The sequence below is a fragment of the Natrix helvetica genome (genome assembly GCF_964273705.1).
Source record: "Natrix helvetica genome assembly, chromosome: Z".
Classification (NCBI taxonomy): domain Eukaryota; kingdom Metazoa; phylum Chordata; class Lepidosauria; order Squamata; family Natricidae; genus Natrix; species Natrix helvetica.
Window position 1 is genome coordinate 142207845 of NC_138554.1, and position 20745 is coordinate 142228589.

Below are 20745 nucleotides of genomic sequence, written 5' to 3' on the forward strand. Positions count from 1 at the left end.
GAGTTGCTCCTTTTCTGAAGGCTGCTGAATTCTCTCCTGGCAGCCAAATAAGGTGAGACCAGGAATCGAGATCAGGGAAGCAACATCTTCTTCCCACCCACCCCCACCCACCCATTATCCTCCTCAATTCCATCTCCCCCGCCCACAATTCCAAATTTTGGTCTTCCTGGAGGGATCACGCTTTGCCCTCTGTGGGGGGGGGGGGGAGCGGAAGGAAGTGGGGATTTTCTCCTTGGTTCTAGGTTGCTTCTCTCCTTGGTTGGTTTCAAACCATGGGTGGGAATTCATCAAAGGGAGAAAGAACTTAGAACTAAGGAGAAACTTCCTAACAGTGAGAACAATTAACCAGTGGAACATCTGGCCACCAGACCTTGTGGGGGCTTCATCACTGGACGTCCAAGGTCCCTTCCAGCTTTGTGATTCTCTGATTCTGTAAGGGTGTCCTGCTTGAACAGGAGGCTGGACTAGATGACCTCTGAGGTCCCTTCCAGCTCTGTTATTCTGAATCGGAATGGGAGGGGTTGCTGCCTGGCGATTCCAAAGATGGACCCATCTTCCTTTTGGGGGAAAGTTCTGGAGAGGGTGGTTGTGTGGCAGCTCCAGAGGTTTGTGGAGGAAATGGATTATCTGGGCCTTTTAGCAGTCATTATAATTCAGGCTTGGATACGGGAGAGAAACGGCATTGCCTGCGCTTTTCAATGATCTCTGTACAAGATAGAAAGTCAACGTCAGGATTGTATTGTCCTGTGTGCAAACACACAACTAGTTGATTGGCCATTGAGCAAACGGACTGCCGTTGCCATTTCCACGGCTGAGGCGGAGCTCATAGCATTGTCAGAATTGTGTTCAGAGTTAACACGGTAGACACAATAGTTAAACGATGTAGATATTGAAGCGAAGAGGGCTATACCAGTGTCTGAAGATAACACAACGGGTACACAAATGGCAAAAGAACCAGTTGTTAAGAAATTTGCAGCCCAACACAGAACAGCTCTAATTTATTCTCTGTCAGAAAACAATTTGGTTGATGTCATCGCAAAGCCACGGAGTATACAAAGAGACAAAGATCTTGTGGAATAACTCGGCTTAAATGCTGTTCAGGTGTAAAATTGGAGTGGTTCTAAGACACGGGTGTCAAACTCATGGCCTGAGGTCACCCGCACCCCCAGTTTAGCAAAAAAGGGAAAAGTCCCGATACGTCACATGATGATGACATGACGATGTGAGTTTGACACCCCCGTTCTAAGATATTTCATTCAATAAATCAAAGTGTACAATGGACGGAGCACATGGTTGTAGCCGATTGGTTGGAAGGCACGATAGGCCCCTACATGAGGCAATCTACATTATGATTGGTTGCTGGGGGAGAAGGGGCAGTTTCTCTTTTTCCCGCCTTTTTTCTTCTGCGTCTGCTGTTCTGGGGTTTACCTGACGATTTACCTCATGATGCTCCAGCTTTCGTGGCCACATTGTTTGCCGTATATTGTAAATATAAATTCATTTATATAAAACTTCAAGGTCGCATCAGAGTTTTCTGACTCGGTTTGGACACAGGCTGCAGAATTCCCTGACAAACCGAACCGACATCAGTGGGTGGAGGGTGGCTTGTGTCCACATCCTGCATCCCCTCAGAGAGTCATCGGTTAGTTCTGGCGTCCTCCAGAAGTTTCTCCTCTCTTACAGGGAACCTGAAGCTTCAGTGACACGCAAGAGCCGAACATGGCCCAGGCCGAGGACCCCATTGAGACCCCAGCCCTGGGCCGCCCCTTCCAGCTGGGGATGCTGTACGACTGCCGCAAGGACACCCTCATCCCAGGTAGGAGCCGGAAGAGAAGAAGGCAGAGGGGCATCTCCTGGGGGAAACTCTGGAGGGAAGAAGGCTGGAGTTGCCATCAATGCACAGGCTCAGCCCAGGGACGCTTCAGAGTGGGATTCTTGGGCCCAGGGTCTGCTAATACCGTGTTTCTCCCAAAATAAGACCCCATTTTATTTCATTTTGGGTCCTGAAATAAGCACTAGGGCTTATTTACAGGGAGTGTCTTGCCTTTTTTTGAATGCCACCATGACGAGGCAGGGGTGGAAGTGAACGACACGCACACCGACTGACCTTAGAGGCCCTGTGGATCCACAGCACAACTGCCTTGCTGCGGCAGCACTGACAGCCATGTGCAGCAGGAATCCACATGGCCACTGGTTCACTTCTGGCACCAGCGCGGCACCGGAGCGGGAGGCCAAGTGACGGAGCCAGGCAAAATGCTCCGTTCGCAAGAACTCCATAGGCACCCAAACACTTTTTCCCCGGATGGAGAAATGAGGGAGACTTGAAGCTTCGTCTGCTTGCAAATGGGACACTTTGAAACAGAGCAATTAGTGTCCCCTTTGCAAGCAGACGAAGCTTAGACTTCTCCCTCTGGATGAAAAGTGTGTGGTGGAGCTAGGAGGTGGCAGAGGCACAGGGGGGAGGCGGGCTATCCCAACACACCATCCACTCCATCCCATCGTCTCTGGGCTTGCTTGTGGCTGCATGGAGTAGGCGCCCATGTGAGGATTGTTTTCCCCCCTCCCATGCCTCCGTCTCTGCCTGCTGCCGGTGTCACCGCACAAGCCTCCCACGAGTCTCCCGTGAACCAGGCAGCTGTGTGGCAAATACGGATCACCCGTCTCCCACCCCCCAGACTCTCCCTCTGCAGTCAGATTTAACGGTATCTGTACTGTTCTCGGGGGGGGGGGGTTATTTTGGGGGTAGGGCTTATGTTAAGCCCACCCAAAAGATCACGCTAGGGTTTATTTTCAGGGGGGTCTTATTTTGGGAGAAACACGGTAGCAGCTAGCCAAGCAGGGACTTCTGCCTGTGAATTCATATCCACCCTTTCGCCAGGCAGGTCAAGATGTGCCTAGGAATTCCCATTCCCCTCGACTCAGTCAAAAGCCTTTGCAGTTTGTGGTATTTTGCAAAACATACAGGAGGCTTCCTTGGTGATGGCCAGACAAAAGAAATGAAGAAGCCATCTAGAGCCGTGATGGTGAACCTATGGCACACATGTGGGAAGTGGCACAAAGAGCGATCTCTCAGGGCATGCCAGCTGTCATCTGTTGGTCTTTTGGGTTTCAGCGCGCGCATGCACGCTGACCACCTGGTCTTCGTGTGCATGGGAGTGCCAGAAAATGGAAGAGTACCGGAAAACCAGAAGACCATGTGGCCGGCATGCATGCGCCCACCGGGAAGCTGAGCTTGTGTTTTCCGGTGCTCTCTCTCTTCCAGTTTCTTATGCGTGCCGCCACGCTCCCATTTTGGCACTCGGTACCGAAAAGGTTCGCCATCACTGCTCTATGGAAAATAACGTCTCACTTGTCCAACCTCTCTGAATCCTCTCAATCCAGTTGCAGGTATTTCCGAGGTCTGGTTTCACTTTTATCTGCTTGTTTCCTTCTGTTCCATGCAGGAGTCGCCCTTTGGGACTATAGTTCTCTTCAGAAGGATCTGACCACCAACCTTCAGCCCAAGACAGCCACTGAAATCATTGCTTCTGACAGCATAGATGACAAGGCCTCTGCTCTGAACATCTCAGCCTCCCTCAAGGCCAGTTTCCTCGGGGGGCTGGTTGATATAAGAGGGTCAGCCGAATATCTCCATGACACCAAGAAGTCCAAGAAACAGGCCAGAGTCACCGTCCAGTACAAAACCACCACCAGGTATGAACAGCTGACAATGAGTCATCGAGGAATCCAGAATGTCTCTTACCCAGCCATCTTTGAGCATGGCACAGCCACCCATGTGGTCACCGCCATCCTCTACGGAGCCCAGGCCTTCTTCGTCTTTGACCGAGAAGTTTCCTCAATGGAGATGGTGAAAAATATAGAAGGAAACCTCAAATCTACACTCATAAAGGAAATGTCTATTGGAGGAGAAGCAGAGGTCCAGCTGACTGAGGAGGAGAAAGCGAATGCTCTGAAGTTCAGATGCAAGTTTCACGGAGACTTTTCTCTGGAGAAAAATCCAGTGACTTTCCAAGATGCCATGAAAGTTTATGAAACTCTACCAAAAATGTTAGGGAAAGATGGGGAGAAGGCTGTGCCTGTGTGGGTTTGGCTCTACCCTCTGACCAAGCTGGACAGCAGAGCAGCTAAGATGGTCCGTGAGATCAACGTTGTGTGGATCTTTGATGCTGAAAAGATCTTGGAGGAACTCAATGAAATCCAGATGCAAAGCAACGATCTAGCCAAGAATCCCATGGCTGAGACCTTCCCTGAGATCATGAGGAAGATCCAGCAGTTCAAGGATCTGTGCAAGCAACACAGGCAGACTTTCCAGAAAGAGCTGGCCAGAGTGTTGCCTTCCATCCGGGGAGGAGGGCAGGAGGAAGGGACCCTGGTGGACCTCTTGATGTCCATCAAACAGTCGCCCTTCAACAGCCAAAGACTCTGTGAATTTCTGGACACCAGGAAAAGAGAAATGAACTTTGTCAAATCTTATCTGACTATTTTAAATAATATAGAAGTGATCTCATCTCAGAACAAGCTGGAAGAAATAGTTCTGGACCCCCAGAATGCATATGTGGTCTCCTTTGTATTCACCTCTTTACATGAAGAAGAGCCATTTCTGTTGAGCTCACAGGATTGGCTTCAGGAGCAATTCTTGCCAGAATCACTTAAGTCTACAAGGTCCTCCCCTGGGTTGAAAATAGGCCTGGCTTGGTTTGAGGACAAGGAGAGGACCCGCAATGCTCGCCAAGCTGCCAAATCCATCCAAGACTTTTTCAGTGCCAATCAATTCAATGAGAAAGTCTGTTACGTTGTGGCCTCACTGCCAGATGCAAACAACCCAGGAGCCTCAATATACCTTTACGAAGATGGAGAGCTGGTCAGCAAGAACTTTGAAATGCCCTCAAAACCTCTCCCTTTGCTGATCAGTGAACTGAGACACGACAGCATTCAGCTGAAGTTTCAGCCAGCTGAATATGGAAAGGCTACAATCTCCAGCTATCAGGTTTGGTACAAGATCAAAGGGAAAGAAATGTGGAGGTTTGTATTGACAATGGATGCCAGGGAGATGTTCCTGCTGAAAGATCTAGCTCCAAACACAGATTATCAGTTCCAGTACGCTGCTTGTTGCATTGTAGGCCATGGTAAAAGCAGTGACCTGAGGCCACCCATAAAGACCCTTCCCACCAGCCCTCCTGAGAAATTGAGAATGGTCACTGTGGCATCTTCTGTCATCTCCGTGGCCTGGATGAGTCCCAGCATCGTTGCCTCAGGAGTTGTGGTCAAGGAATACAAGGTGGCATACAGAACAGTGGAGTCTGGAGTTGGGAAGGACCAATGGACTAGAATAAGGACAAGGAGAAAAACAGAGTTTTACCCCATCAAAGGTCTAAAGCCCCAGACAACATATAGAATTCGGGTGTCCGCCTTGTGTGATAATGGAGCCTTTAGTCTCCCCAGCGAGGAGTTAGAGGTCTTCACTTCACTGGAGGAAGAAAGTGCAGGCAATGTAGCTGACCATTTCATTCAGGTAATCTCCCTGGTGGAGGAAAGGCAGCCCTTAGTCTTTGCCCTTCCTCTGGAGAAAGTCCCCTCAGATGCCTCCACCTCTTCTCTCTTGTACCAGCTTGGAAAGGAGAACCCAGAAGTGCCCAACAAAGTGATCCTGGTGATGGGAGCATCAGGGAGTGGGAAAACCACTCTGATCAACGGGATGATCAATTATATCCTGGGTGTCCAGTGGGAAAATAATTTCAGATTCAAACTCATTCAGGAAACCACTCAGAGAAGCGAAAGTGGAAGCAGGACGTCTGAAGTCACAGCATACCTGATGAACCATCAAAAGGGCTTCCAAATTCCCTATTCTCTCACAATCATTGACACTCCAGGATTTGGAGGCACACAAGACACAGAGCAAGACAAACTGGTTGAGGAGCAAATCCGAGAGTTTTTCTCCACCCCTGGGGGCATTGACCACGTGGATGCCATCTGCTTAGTGGCTCAGGCCTTCCTTGTCCATTCACCATATGCCCAGAAACCCATGTTTGATCTTATGCTGTCCATGTTGGGAAAAGACGTGAAGGATAAAGTCCAACTCCTGATCACCTTTGCGGATGGGGCGACCCCACCTGTCCTGGAGGCCCTCAAGGAGGCTGATCTGCCGTGTGCTCAGAACGAGTCGGGTATCCCTCTGCACTTCAGATTCAACCATTCATCCCTCTTTGCTCCCCGAGAATACGGAGGAATCCGTAATGCTTCTGCTGAAATGTTCTGGAAAATGAGCACTGAGAGCATGAAGGATTTCTTTGACTCATTAGAGATGGTGGAGACCACAAGTTTAACCTTGACCATGGAGGTCCTCAAGGAACGTCAGGAAGTGGAAGCTGCTCGTAGGAGACCTCCGCCTCCTAAGGTTGAGCAACTGCACCCAAATAGTTTCCAGATCAGTATTGATCCGGTAGCCATTGGGAAGCCTTCGGTCTCCAGGTACCTGGTGGAATATCGGATTGCAGGAGGTAATTGGAAAAGTCTCAATACCGAAGGCCCTCAGGATCAATTCACCCTGGAAGATGTCCACCCAAATCTTCAGTACCAATTCCGATGTGCAGCCGTGACTCCAGGAGGGCTTGGCCAATGGAGCGAAGTAATCCATCGCATCTGTCCTACAGGGAGGCCTGCTGAGGTAACCCGAGCTTGGAGGGAGGTGGAGGAGGAGGAGAGAGTAGAATATCTTGATACCAGTTGTGGGGTCTCCATCTCTGGAGATTTTTAAGGAAAGACTGGACAGGCACTTGTCTGAAATGATAAAGGGTCTCCTGCTTGAGCAGGGGGTTGGGTGAGAAGACCCCCAAAGTCTCCCACTCTGCACCCAGGGAGGAGAGCAGTGGTGCAGGGGAAGTTCCCAAGGGGCAGAATTGGGTGGAGGTGGGGGAGGGCACAAATGCAAATCAACATCCTCAGCAGAGGCTGCTTGCCCAGGATTGAAGGGGATACAAGAAAAAGCCCCCACCAAAGGAGCCCCCCATGCCCCATAACGGATTGAATTCAGAGTAGACCACCTTGGAGGACTTGTTGGGAGGCCAAGGAGAGGGTGGTCGGAGAAGGGGGGAAAGCGGGGTACCTAGAGGAAGACAATCTGGGGCTGTATTAGGAGCAGCTAAAGCGGCAGACAACAGGGGCCCTTTGAGCATGGAGTTGCCTGTGGGGAGCTGCCAGCAACTTTGGACATCAACTCCCCCACCGTTCCTGATACTCCCAAAGTGCAGGATCCCAAGAATTGAAGGGCTGCATAAAAAGGGGGGTGGCCCCGGGGAAGGATCAGATGGGTCAGCCTTGAGGGCAGTGAGGAGGGGGTGGCAGCCCTTTTCTTATCCCTCCCTCCAAATACCTCCCTGTATCTTCCGGGGAAAGGGAGTTTTTGGCAACCTCCCTGCAAGGCGGCCTCTCCTTTGGCTGATTCTGTTTCTCTTTTCATGCAGAAATCCCGGGTTTTGTCCTGTGCGGCTGGCCTGGAAAGGACTATAAGCATCCGAGGTGAAGTTTTGGCCCCTGGGGGTTTGGTGGGGTGGAAGTTACTGTCCTGGGTGGAGGGACAGTCTATGATGGCTTTATGCTGCTGACCGTGTCTCCTTCTTCTCTCCTCTCCCCTTTGGGTTGCAGGGCCTGAACGGAGGATCGTCCTGGTGGGCAGAAGCAAAAACGGGATAAGTGCGACAGGAAACACAATTCTGGGGAGCAAAGTCTTTAAGCTTAGTATGCCAGTTTGGTTATCAACAGAAGCATGCCAAAGGGAGGAGGTGCAACTGAATCGCAGGAAGGTTGTGGTTGTTGATACGCCTGGCTTTTTCCCTACCACACATCCACGGACGGACATTGCTGCAGAAGTGAGCAAGTGTGTGAAGTTTTGCTCCCCAGGTCCCCACGTCATTCTGCATGTGATGCCTCTTGGTTATTTCATCCGGAAGGAGATGGAGGTGGCTCAGCAGATCAAAAAGGGTTTTGGCCTTAAAGCCAAGAATTACACAATCCTTTTGTTCACCTACAAAGATTGCCTGAAAGGTCAATCTCCAGAACAATTTATATCTGCCCAAGGTGAAGACCTGAAGAAATACATTGCTGAATGTGGGAACCGGATATTGGCTTTCAACAATGAGGCCGAATGGAAAGAACGAGAGGCTCAGGTGGCTGAACTGATGACCATGATCGATGATCTGGTGGAAAGGAACAGAAATGCTCCTTTTTACACGGAAGACATGATGAACATCAAGTAAAAACACAACCTCTGATTGTTTCCCTCCCATCAGAGACGAGAAAGTCTCTCTAATTGAGCCTCTGCTCCCGAGGTGGCAGCTCTGCCAAAGGCCACTCTCAGGCTTCAAAGGGCGATTTTGCTCTCGCAGCTATTATGGCTTTTCTGCTTCAAATGAATTATGGGGGAAGGGAAGGGGGAGATAGAACTGAGGTTTCAGACATCAAGATGCCAGCTGTGGGAACCAAGGACACTTTATCAGGTGTTTACCAAGAGTTTCTCACAACAATACCAGGAGATTCCATTGGACAATGTGACCTGATCCAATAGGGGGAGGGAGAACCTGAACTTTAGCTATGTGACTCTGGGGGGGGGGAGGGAATTAGCTAGATCTGGTTTTGTCCTCCTCTTTGCTGATACGACGGACTTTTGCATTCTGAAATTGGATTGTGTCGACCGTGCTGGCTTTGACTGGGTTCATCAGTTGGAACATTGAGCCCTTCTGTTTTGTGTTCCAATCCAGCCCTCACCACAGGTGTGCTGCTTCAGGTTTGGACGGGTTCGCCCGAAACCCTTGTTCACATTCTGCATGATTCAGAGAACCAGCAAATTGGACCACCGTCTGACTCCACCCCCACCTCTTTTTTGGGCCATTTTTGGCTTTTTGGGTGCAAAAAAAATGGTCTGAAAAAGGCCTCAAAATGGCCTCAAAACAGCCCAAAAATGGCCTGAAAATGGCTAAAAAACAGGCTGAAAAATGGGTGGGCGTGGCCAGCTAATGAAAAGATTAGCCCCAACCGGCTGACTCCTACTCGTTCCTTTGAGGTGAGTGGCTGGGAGCCGGAGATGGGTGTGAGGAGTGATATCAACCACTCAGTCACATGACCAACCAGCCACGTCTACCCAGCCAGAGAACCAGTTGTTAGAACTTTGCAGCCCACCACTGGTCCTCGCCATGTGACCTCTGAAGAACCAGAGTCAGATTCGTGGCCGAGTCTCCCTGAGCCAGAGTTGGTATTCAACCAGTTAGGACTAGTTCGGGTGAACCAGTACCGGAAATTTTAACTGGTTCGCCAAACCGGTAAATAATACCTCTGGCTGGCCCTGCCCCCACCCGCCCCCTCGTCTCACCCATCCGCTTGCCCCACTTGCTTGCCATTAGACTGCTTGCCCGCTCGCTGCTCGCCCACCTGCCTACTCGCTGCTCACCTTCTTTCCTGTTCGCCACTCACACACACACACACACACGCCCTATATATGTTGCCTTTGCCATGCAGCCCAGCTAATTGCCTCCCCTTGCCAGTCACCTCTGTGCCTTACCCGCTCTGCTCAGCTCATCAAAGGTAAGCATGGCACCTGCTCGCCCTTCGTCTTCTGTCAGGGGCCTGGGCCCATGGATCCCGAGGCTGAGGAAAATCAGAGAATGATCAATATGGTCTTCATTGGTCAGTCTGCAGACAACATTAGGGCCAAATTACAGAAGACAGAGGGGCCCCCCAGGAAAGGCAATCTCTGAACTTGTGGAGTTAGCATACAAAGTGTATACTAATCGGGCTCAAACCTCAGAGAAGAAGGAACTTCAAAGGCCAAGAAGAAACACATTTTTTCTCACCCAGGCTCTTAGACAGGAAGAGGGGGAGGCCAGGGGAACAACTGCCGGAAGAATTGTACGAGGAGGTAGTTTGTGGGGATCGATAGTTAGGATGCCAGGCCTGGTCAGAGGAAGGGCAAAAGGCCAAGGGCGCCCCCCCCCCACATGGAGTCTAACCAATGCTTTCGTTGTGGAGAGGAAGGCCATTGGAAGAATAAGAGTCACTTCCCCAACTCCCGATCCCTTGGTGGACATTTTTATAAGGGGGGAAAGCATTGTAAAATGTTGCTTGATACCAGTTGAAGTAGATCTGTTGTAAATAAAATGTTAACAAAACCAAGTGCTGTCAACCTCATAGTCATGGGAGCATCAGGGGTCATAGTGGCAGCTGCTGTCAGGCCTGCAGTTATATTCCTTTTTAGGATCTTTGGCCTCCCACACTCTCTATTATTTCACTATGCTGTTTCATTAGTGTAGTAGTTGGGAGGGGGGAATAGAAAGGAGTAGAATTGTGGAATTCTACAATTGTGTTGTTGTCATTCCTTTCTAGAAGCCCAAGGTCATCTTTTGTCTCCGCACCTCTGCACCTGACCAGAACCAGCTGGGTGTTTGTTTGTTTGTTTGTTTTATTGGATTTATATGCCGCCCTTCTCCCAAAGGACTCAGGGTGGCGTACAACATTAAAAAAAACACATCCCAAAAGTTAAAAGGAAATTAGATAAATATCCAAAAAAAAAAAAAACCCAATTAATATGACAATAACATTTTAAAAATTAGATAAAATTAACAGGCCAGGCCGGCTTGCTGGAAAAGCCAACTTTTTAGGGTGCGTCGGAAGGACCAGAGGTCAGGGATTATGTGAAGCTCCGGGGGCAGCTCATTCCAGAGGGAAGGCGCTCCCACAGAGAAGGCTCTCCCTGTGGGGGTCACCAGCTGACACTGTCTGACCGATGGCACCCTGAGGACGCCAACTCTGTGGGATCGTTCTGGACGGTGGGAGGCTACTGGTGGCAGTAGGTGATCTCGCAGGTACCCTGGACCTAAGCCATGGAGTGCTTTGAAGGTCATAATTAATACCTTGAATCGCACCCGGAAAACAACCAGCAACCAGTGCAAGCCACCTAAAAGGGGTGTAACATGGGAGTACCTAGGTACTCCCATGATAACACGCGCGGCCATATTCTGGACCAGCTGAAGCCTCCGGGTGCTCTTCAAGGGCAGCCCCATGTAGAGAGCGTTGCAGTAGTCCAGGCGAGAAAGGACGAGGGCATGAGTGACTGTGCACAGAGCATCCTGATCAAGGAAAGGGCGCAACTGACGTACCAGGCAAACTTGATAAAAGCCCCCCCTGGTCACGGCTGTCAGGTGTTCTTCTAAACTAAGCCACGTATCCAGGAGGACTCCCAGATTGCGAGCCTTCTCTGAGGGGGCTAAAATTTCTCCCCCTATCATCAAAGATGGAACAAGATGCACAAATCGGGATGACAGAAACCACAGCCACTCAGTCTTGGAGGGATTGAGCTTGAGCCTGTTCCTCCCCATCCAGATCCGCACAGCCTCCAGGCATCGGGACATCACGTCGAGGGTATCGTTTGGGTGGTTTGGGGTAGAAATGAAAAGTTGGGTATCATCAGCATATTGATGATACCGTACCCCAAAACCATGGATGATCTCACCCAGCGGTTTCATATATATGTTGAACAGGAGGGGTAAGAGAACCGACCCCTGGGGCACCCCACAAGTGACGCGCCTGGGGGTAGATCCCTGCCCTCCAGTCAACACGAACTGTGACCAATCCGATAGGTAGGAGGAGAACTACCATAAAACGGTGCCCCCCACTCCCAACCCCCCGAGTCGTCGCAGTAGGATACCAAGGTCGATGGTATCGAAAGCCGCCGAGAGGTCTAATAGGACCAGGACAGAGGAGCAGCCCCTGTCCCGGGCCCCCAGAGATCATCGACCAATGTGACCAATGTCGTCTCCGTGCTGTACCCGGGCCTTAAACCCGACTGAAACGGATCCAGGTAGACAGCTTCATCCAGGTACTGGGGAAAAAGCGAAGGTTGGAGACCGGACGATAGTTGGCTAAAGAAGCTGGGTCCAGGGAAGGCTTCTTGAGGAGGGGCCTCACCACCGCCTCCTTCAAGGCGGTGGGAAAGAATCCCTCTCTCAATGAAGCATTGGTAATCGCCTGGAGCCAGCCTCGTGTCACCTCCCGGGAAGCCGAAACTAACCAAGAGGGACACGGGTCCAGCACACAAGTGGCAGCACTGAATCTCCCCATAATCCTGTCCATGCCCTAGGGGGTCACAGGGTCAAACTCATCCCAGATTGTCTCCACAAGATTCATCCCTGTCGGCTTGCCCGAATCTACCCAGTCAGAGTCCAAGCCTGTCCGGATCTGAGCGATTTTATCCTGCAGATACTGAACAAATTCCTCAGCCCTACCCTGCAAGGGGTCTTCCCCAGTTCCTTGGTTAAGTAAGGAGTGGGTCACCCTAAACAGGGTGGCTGGGCAGTTATCTGCACATGCAATAAGAGCAGAAAAACGTGGCCGTTTTGCCACTTTTATCAGCACTAAGTAGAATTTAATATGAATTCTTACTAGTGTTCGATCAGATTCTGACCGGCTGGCCCTCCAGCCACTCTCTAGGCATTTTTTCCGGCATTTCATCTCCCGGAGCTCCTTGGTAAACCAAGGAGCCACCCGGGATCGACACCAGGTCAGAGGCCGCAAAGGAACAACGCGATCCAAGGCCCCAGTGGCTGCCCTATCCCAGGCTTCCACTAGGGCTTCAGTCGAGTTGTGAGCAAGGGCTTCAGGAAAAGTCCCAAGCTCCATCAGGAACCTTTCGGGGTCCATCAGGTGCCTGGGGTGGAACCATCTAGTTGGTTCCGCCTCCCTGCGGCGAGGGGTAGTGGTATGGAAGTCAAGCCTGATGAGGAAATGATCGGAGCATGACAAGGGTTGAATAGAAATATCCCCTAAATCTAGATATTCATCCACTGCCCAGAGGCAAAAATCAGGTCGAGCGTGTGTCCCCCAGTATGGGTGGGGTCTTGAATTAACTGAGTTAGGTCCATAGCTGTCATGGAGGCCATGAACTCCCGAGCTGACTCAGATGTCTCGCCAACGGAAGGCAGATTGAAATCCCCCAGGACCATAAGCCTGGGGAAATCAACCGCCAATCCAGCTAACACATTCAGCAGCTCCGGCAGGGCCGATGAAATGTAGCAGGGAGACAGGTACATAACAAAAAGGCCCACCTGAGCTCCAAGGCCCCACTTCACAAAAAGGGACTCACACCCACCTATCTGAGGCACAGTGACCTCCTGAGGTCTGAGACTTTCCCTAATAACCAGTGCCACCCCCCCTCCCCTGCCCTGGGCTCTTGGCTGGTGAAACGCCCGGAAGCCTGGTGGGCATAGTTCACTAAGGGGAACACTCCCCCTTATGGCCCAACCAGGTCTCCGTAATGCACGCCAGATCTGCTCTACCCTCTTGTATGAGGTCGTAAATAAGGGGAGCCTTATGTACCACGGACCTGGTGTTAAGTGACACCAGCTGGAGACCAGGGTTCTGTAATCCCGAGCACCCAGGGGTGCAAGAAGGGCGATGAGGGTCAGAACGCGCGATCGCTCTTAAACAGCAAACCTGCGTCCTCCGAACATAACTTGGCCTTCGGCCCCCATCATATCTGCCTCTCCCACAAACAGTAGAGATGGTGAACCCCCCCAATGGAATGGCTTAATGTCTCCCCTGGAATCCCAACTGTTCCCAGCAGTCCCAAACCGCGCCCATTAGTTAGCTCTCCCCCCCAAGCCTGTCTGAGCCATCCGAATCAACCACCCTCCCCCTCTTAAAATTTGGTTTTAAAACCCCTGTAAAAAAAACCTAAGAAATCTCTTCTTCGCATGCCACCTCTCGGGATCCCAAGATCCGTCATTAAGGAAGCGTCTTGATAGGTCAGAAGGCTATCCCCGGGAAAGGGGGAGTTCCCGGAGGGAATAAAGTTCTGTCGGAGTATAGCATAGAGGAGAATGTGGCATCAACGAAATGGGATGACATCATGGGGAGATGAAGCAAGGAGATGACATGTCCACGGGGGGGAGGGGGGCAACCGGCAGTGTTCAAGGGGGTAGCAGGAAGCTTATGTCCATCATAAAAATAGTCGATGTTGGGGACAATATGTAAGGGTAACGGCCAGCTGCCAAAATCGCAGCAGATGTTAACTTGCGAGGTGGTGAAGCGGCCAGTGATGGCAGCAACGAGGACAGCAGCGGCAGCGGCGGCTGCTCCAACTCCGACTCCAACAGCTAAGCTCCGCCCCCACCAGCCGCACTCATATCCATCGCCAGGGCCGCACTCCGTTGACCCAGTCCATAATATCACAGGAGGATGGGCCAAATGGCCAAATGGCACAGTAGGGTGGCCCAGGCAATGGCGGTGATACCGGGGGGGGGGGCACAATGAAGGACACCCCCCCATTCCAACCGCACCCATGCCAACTACTGAAGCCATCTTCCGCTGGCGTTAATATCCATGCCAGCTGCCTCAGCCACTCCCCACTGATCCAATTTATCATCTCCATAAGCAAGTTGGAGGGGTGGAGCAACCAGGATAACACCACGGCGTGGGGAGCGGCAGCTGCAGAGACCCCAGGCCGGGCATCCTGCTGCCACCGCCAACCACACCCATGCCGGCTGCAGATACCCCAGGCCAGGCGTCAGCCGCAGCTGCTGACCACACCCACGCCGGCAGCCGCCGATGCTCTCCATTCTCCTTTCACCGCCAACCGCCCCATTTCACTCACGATGTTCCGGCTACAAGGCAGGACATCGCAGCTCAAGGGTATCCCCAAGGTCCCAGGAAGTTCTCATAGCTGGACCTGGAACCAATGATGGGATAGGGTACCCCTGCAAGCCCCAAGAAGGACAATCATCACCCCGAAGCTCTCCTCAAACGCGTCAGTACACCATCTTGGGCATGCGTAGTAAGCAGGGTGCATAAAGGTATGTTGTTGTTAAGCAGACAATCAAGAATGTAAGAGAATTAGCTTATTGAAAAGAAAGAAATATTAATCGTAATTGAACATATGCTGTACAATGAAAGTGAGGCTTTTGGCTATATTGGATGGAAAAACTGTGATTGTATATGTAATTGAAAATACGGATGCAAAAACACTTGTAACCAAACGACATGCTGTATGTAATGGATGAAAAAAAAATTAATGTTGTCTTTTATGTTTAAAAATAAAAAAGCATGTGGGGAAAAAAAAAGAAAGGAGTAGAATTGTGGAATGTGTTGTTGTCATTCCTTTCTAGAAGCCCAAGGTCATCTTTTGTCTCCGCACCTCGACACCTGACTGGAACCAGCTGGGTGGAGATGCCAGCGTGGCCGAGGAAGATTGGGCCATGTGATGGATTTATGGGTGTGGGGATAAGATCATGAACTTTCAACTGGGTGGAATCCCAGGAAGTTTTCAGAATTGGGATTTCCACAGATGTGCCAACATGTCTGTCTTATTAAATTGGAACTTTAAGGATAGCTCTGCCTTGGACTCTGATTTAATTCTGCATGATATTTGGAACGCTGACAGCTGTTTTTCTTCAGCCTCTGGAAGGTAAAGTCAGTAAGACATTACACACACACACACACACACACAGAGAGAAAGAGAGAGAGAGAGAGAGAGAGAGAGAGAGAGAGAGAGAGAGAGAGAGAGAGAGAGAGAGAGAGAGTGAGTGAGTGAGTGAGTTTCTCTGTGTCGAAGACTGTCCCGTTTCCTTACTGGGGTGGAACTTGTTAACCAAACCCCAGGCGACCGTGACCTTCAAGGATGGGGGAATCAGAATGAAACTGCCGCCTGAAACCTCATGGAGGCTGGTGGCTTTGTCAGTTGTCAAAATAGACCAGGTGCCCGTAGAAGTCAGGCAGGCTGGGAAACCCTGGGTCTGGGCAGACGGGGGACCAGGAAAGGCAGTGTCCGTACAACCAGTGTCAATCCCTTTAAAACCAGGAAGCCCAATTGCAAACCTTGTTCAATATGACATAGAGAGAGAGGCAAGATGAGGACCAGAGCTGGTGGTGAAGACGTTCCTTCAGTGGGGGTTGATTAGACCCATTTCCTCACCTTGGAAGACTCCTGTCCCACCGGTCAAGAGGGCAGATGGCTTCTTTAGGTCTGGGACCAATCTCCGTTGGGTGAATAAGAATACCACCACCTTGCAGGCCGCCCTCCCTAATCCTTAGACATCGTTGGGCCGAATCAACCCACAGGATGCTTAGTTCACCGTACTTGACTTGAAAGAGGCTTTCTTTGGCATCCCTCCGGCTGAGGAGTCACAGGCCACTTTCGCTTTTCAATGGAGGGACACTGAGACGGGGGTCACCTCCCAGCATACCGGACCCGACGGCCGCAGGGATTCAAAAGCAGCCCAACCATTTTTGGACGGTGTTTGGCAGCTCATTTATATAAGCCTGAGTGGGTGAGAGAATATCCCCTGTTTCAATATGTGGGTGATTTGTTGCCCCAAGCACCAGGGGACAATGTCTGCAGGGGACTGTGGCCTTGTTAAATAGGTTGGGGGACCTGTGGCTGCGGTGTGCCGGCTGAAAAGGTGCAGAGGTGAAATTTCTGGGTTATGGTGTTTCACAAGGGCAACAGACTTTATTGGCCCCCAGAAGGGAGGCAATCTGTAGGATGAAACTACCTGAAAATAGATGGCAGTTGGGAGGATTTCCGGGGATGGCTGGCTTTTGAACCCCTAATTTTGGCCTCGTGGCCAAACCTCTTTATGCGGAGAAATCGAGGAGAAATGACCGGGAGGTATTTGAATGGACACGGGAGTGCCGGAATGCTTTTCATGACAGTAAGCGGGAGCTCACAAGACCTCCTGCCCTGGGACTCCCAAACCCATTCAAGCCCTTCACATTGTTTGCCCATGGGAGAAAAGGCATTGCTACTGGGGTCCTAACTTTGTGCGTCTTATACTCCAGAAAATTACCATATTTTCTGGAGTATAAGACGCACAAAGATTTTGAAGAGGCAAATTTTAAAAAAAGGTTTTGCACTCTGTAGATCTCCTGAAAACGGCCTGTTTTCCCCCCAAAAAAGGGCATGAATAGCCTTTAGGAGGCTTGTAGAGTGCTCCTGGGGGCTGGGGGGAGCAAAATTGAGCAAACACCTGGCCCATTTTTCGCTCATTTCTGGCCTCATTTTTGCCCTCCCCAGCCCCAGGAGGCCTCCTAAAGTCTATGCACGGCCATTTTGGTGAAAGGGGTGGGGTTTTGGGAAGCAAGAAATACTGGACTTAGTTTATAAGACACACCCAGATTTTCATACTCTTTTTTGAGGGAAAAAGGTGCATCTTATAGTCCGAAAAATATGGTAGGTTCCTGGCCCAGACCAGCCTCTTACTTCAGCAAGCAGATTGACACCGTGGCCTTGGCTGGCCAGCATGTCTGAGGGCCATGGCAGGCATGGCACTCTTAGTGGAAGAAGCCCAGAAGCTGACTCTGGGTCAAGAACTGAGAGTCAAGGTCCCACATGGGGTCAAGGAGGTCATGGAAGTGGAAGGAGCATGTTGGATGACCGGTGGCAGACAGGCTAAATATCAGACTATTTCGTTGGATGCACCGGCAGTAACTTTAGAAGTTGGTCCTACTTTAAATCCAGCTACCCTCCTGCCACAGGTGGGCTCAGAAGCACAACATGATTATGTGGAGGTCACAGATTCGGTCTATTCAAGCCGATCTGATTTATCAGATGAACCACTAGAAAATGCAGATTGCGAGTGTTTCATTGATGGTAGAAGTTTTGTCCCGAATGGTGTCCGCAAGGCTGGTTATTCAGTGGCCACACCCTGGGAGGTAGTTTAATCCGGACCTTTTCCCCCCAAGCACAACTGGCTGAGGTCAATATCAAGGGCCCTCCAGTTGGCCAAAGGGAAGAGGGTTAATGCCTACACAGACAGTAAATATGCATTTGGAGCTTTACATGCGCAGGGGGCTCTTTGGAAAGAAAGGGGTATGCTCACTGCCCGGGGGGCTGGGGGGGCAATCAAACATGGGTCCCAGATCATAGAATGACTGGAAGACAAGGGGAGAGATGGCCTGTTTTGCATTGGTTTCTTTCCTGGCCTTTTTATCCTCAATCACATGACCTCCAGGCAGCACAGGTGCCCGAGATAGGTTTCACTTTCTCTTCCCTGCTGCTTGGATGTCTTCTCTTTCTCAGTGCCTGGGATTGGGAAGTGGAGAGGAGGGGGAGGCGTGTGGAGGTTGGGGATCCAGTTACGGTTGCAGGTGGTCCTCAGCAGAGGTGGCATTCTGCCGGTTCACTCCGGGTTGGGCAAACCTGTAGAGGCTCCGCCCACCTACTCAGACGCTCTGCGCATGTGGATGTGGGCGTGCGCGCTCCGGGTTCCGAACCGGTAGTGAAGGCAAGAGAATTTCACGGCTGGTCCCCAGGCAGGGGGCGCACTCAGGGAGAACAAGCAGAGCAGAAGATTTGCGATTGTTAGATTTGGAAAATCTCAGAACTGGAAGGGTCTCTTGAGGCCATCTAGTCCAGCCCCTGCTCATATCAATCGCCCACCCTGGAGCCCCACAGATCTTCTCTGGGTCTTCTCTAGGTCTTCTCAAGGTCAACGTGTCTCCTGCTCTCCAACCTCTTTTAAGGTTAGGAACCTGTTCTAAGAGTTGAACTACCTTCAAAATCCAATCAACGCAATTGGCATCTGCCTTTCTGGGACATGGCTGCCCACCTGATGGGCAAATCTGCTCTCTGTTTGGGGGAGGGGGATCTCCTGGCCTCAAATCCTGCAGATCCACTGCCCGAGTTAACAAATTTGCAGATGTTACTAAGCTGGCAGGAATAGCCAACACCCTAGAAGACAGGCTCAAGATCCAAATGGATCTCAACAGATTTGAACCGTGGGCCCTAACTAACAAAATGAAATTCAATGTAGAGAAAAGTAAAGTCTTACACCTAGGAAAGAAAAACCAAAATGACACATATAGACTGGGTGAAACCAGGCTTCATAGCAGTGACTTTCAGAGGGATCTTGGAGTCTTTGTGGACAACCAGCTAAATAGGAGCCAGCCGTGTGTGACGGCAGGCAAAAAAGCCAATGAAATCTTCAGTTGCATTAACAGAGGAATAAAATCACGATCAAGTGAAGTACTAATACCACTTTATAAACCCTTAGTAAGACCACACTTACTGCATCCAGTTTTGGTCACCACACTATAAAAGAGATGTTGAGATTCTAGAAAAAGTGCAGAGAAGAGCAACCAGGATGATGAGGGGACTGGAGACTAAAACATAACGATGAACAGTTACAGGAACTGGGCATGGCTGGTCTAGTGAAGAGAAGGACCAGGGGAGACAAGATAGCAGTCTTCAAATATTTGAGAGGCTTCCACAGAGAGGAGATGGGGTCAAGCTATTTTCCAAAGGTCAGACAAGGAATAATGGATGGAAACTGAACAAGGAGAGATTCAACCAGGCCTCACCCTTCTGGAGGCTCAGGGAAAGCCTTCAAAGCCTGGGGAGGGCAAAAATCCCCCCCCCCATGATGCAGGAGGCTAGGTAGGCCATGCCCACCATGGCCACATACTCTGAGTAATGGGCAGAGAACCGGTTGCTAACATTTTTCAATCCCACAGAAATGGCCTCTGTCCTGAGTCCATGTTGACTACTGGAAGGTGTTGGAGAGGAGCACAGAGACGGCGTCACACAAAATACGTGGCAGCTGTTAAGAAAACGTGGATTCATCCCAGGGAAACAGGAAGGGGTGAGAAAGAACCTCAAGGCTGTCCTGCCTTGATGCTCTTTGGTGTCAGAGGGAGTGAAGGGGAGACGCCTTCAAGATTCTGCTACTATAATCCACATCAGGAAACTTGAGTTCTAATATTTCTTGTGTTGGTGGATTCCCAGCCTGATATACCTCAAAGGATTGACAGATGGGAAAGCCCCAAAGAACCTCTGCTCCTGAAGGGACCTGGGTCCGGGATGGAAGAGAATTAGGCTATGGGGCCAGTTGATACTGGAGGGGGTGGATTTTCTCATGTGCTTGAAGTCTCCTCATATCTGAGAGGAGAAACCAGGTTCTCTAAGAGAAGGAATTGGCTCAGGGAGACTCAGCCATGAATCTCTGACTTGGGTTCCTCACAGGTCACATGGTGAGGGCTGGATTAGAACACCGAACAAAAGGACTCAACATTCAGACTGACGAACCCAACCAAAGCAAACGTGGTTGAGACTATCGAATCTCGGAATGCAAAATTTGATTGAGTACATCATACCGGCAAAGATGAGGGCAAAGCAAGATCTAGCTAATTCCCCCCCAGAGTCACATAGTTGAAGTTCAGGTTCTCCCTCCCCCTATTGGACCAGGTCCAATTGTCCAATGGAGTCTCCTGGTATTGTTTTGAGAAAGTCTGGTAAACACCTGCTGAAGTGTCCTTGGTTCCCACAGTGGGACTATTTATTTATTTGTTTGTTTATTTATTTATTTATATATTTTTCTTTAACATACGTAGGTATTTAATAAACAGTGTATTGTCTGGGTCATTTTACATATACTGTACATAATAATAGTAATAATAATATTGCTTGCTTGTATGTAATAATATTCTTCCAACTTCTACTTTCTACTTTTATTATCTAACCATTGATAAAAGAAACCCCACGTTAAAAAATATTCTGTATCCTTTATCTTTAATGTTAACCTATCTATTTCTGCACAATCTCATATTCTTATATTATCATTTCTTATTTATTTATTTCTTAGATTTTTAGACCGCCCCTCTCCCAAAAAGGGACTCATCTGAAGGAATTTCCTCATTTCCCCCAATGTTGGACAAACGCAATTCTCGTTGTCGTCAAAACATGCATCATCAAATATATATTCCCTTTAT

At 50.1% G+C, this 20745-nt stretch overlaps 2 protein-coding genes across 2 annotated transcripts in view; both read left to right on the plus strand.

The window, feature by feature from the left end:
- Positions 1-1644: 1644 nt before the first annotated feature.
- LOC309401629 (uncharacterized protein) overlaps positions 1645-20745 on the plus strand; it is a gene marked incomplete at its 3' end in the record, with an annotated part of 207395 nt that continues 188294 nt past the window's right edge. Inside the window, exons 1-2 of the mRNA XM_081970697.1 lie at positions 1645-1816; positions 3444-6664. Of these exons, the coding sequence (XP_081826823.1) occupies positions 1720-1816; positions 3444-6664 (3318 nt within the window). The 5' untranslated portion in view covers positions 1645-1719. The remainder of the gene's footprint in view (positions 1817-3443; positions 6665-20745) is intronic.
- On the plus strand, positions 7171-8576 carry LOC309381814 (GTPase IMAP family member 9-like; the record flags this gene model as incomplete). The annotated part of the gene is made up of 3 exons (XM_081933098.1): positions 7171-7323; positions 7461-7515; positions 7642-8576. The coding sequence occupies 3 exons, from the start codon at positions 7171-7173 to the stop codon at positions 8250-8252; spliced, it is 819 nt and encodes a 272-aa protein (XP_081789224.1). The 3' UTR covers positions 8253-8576.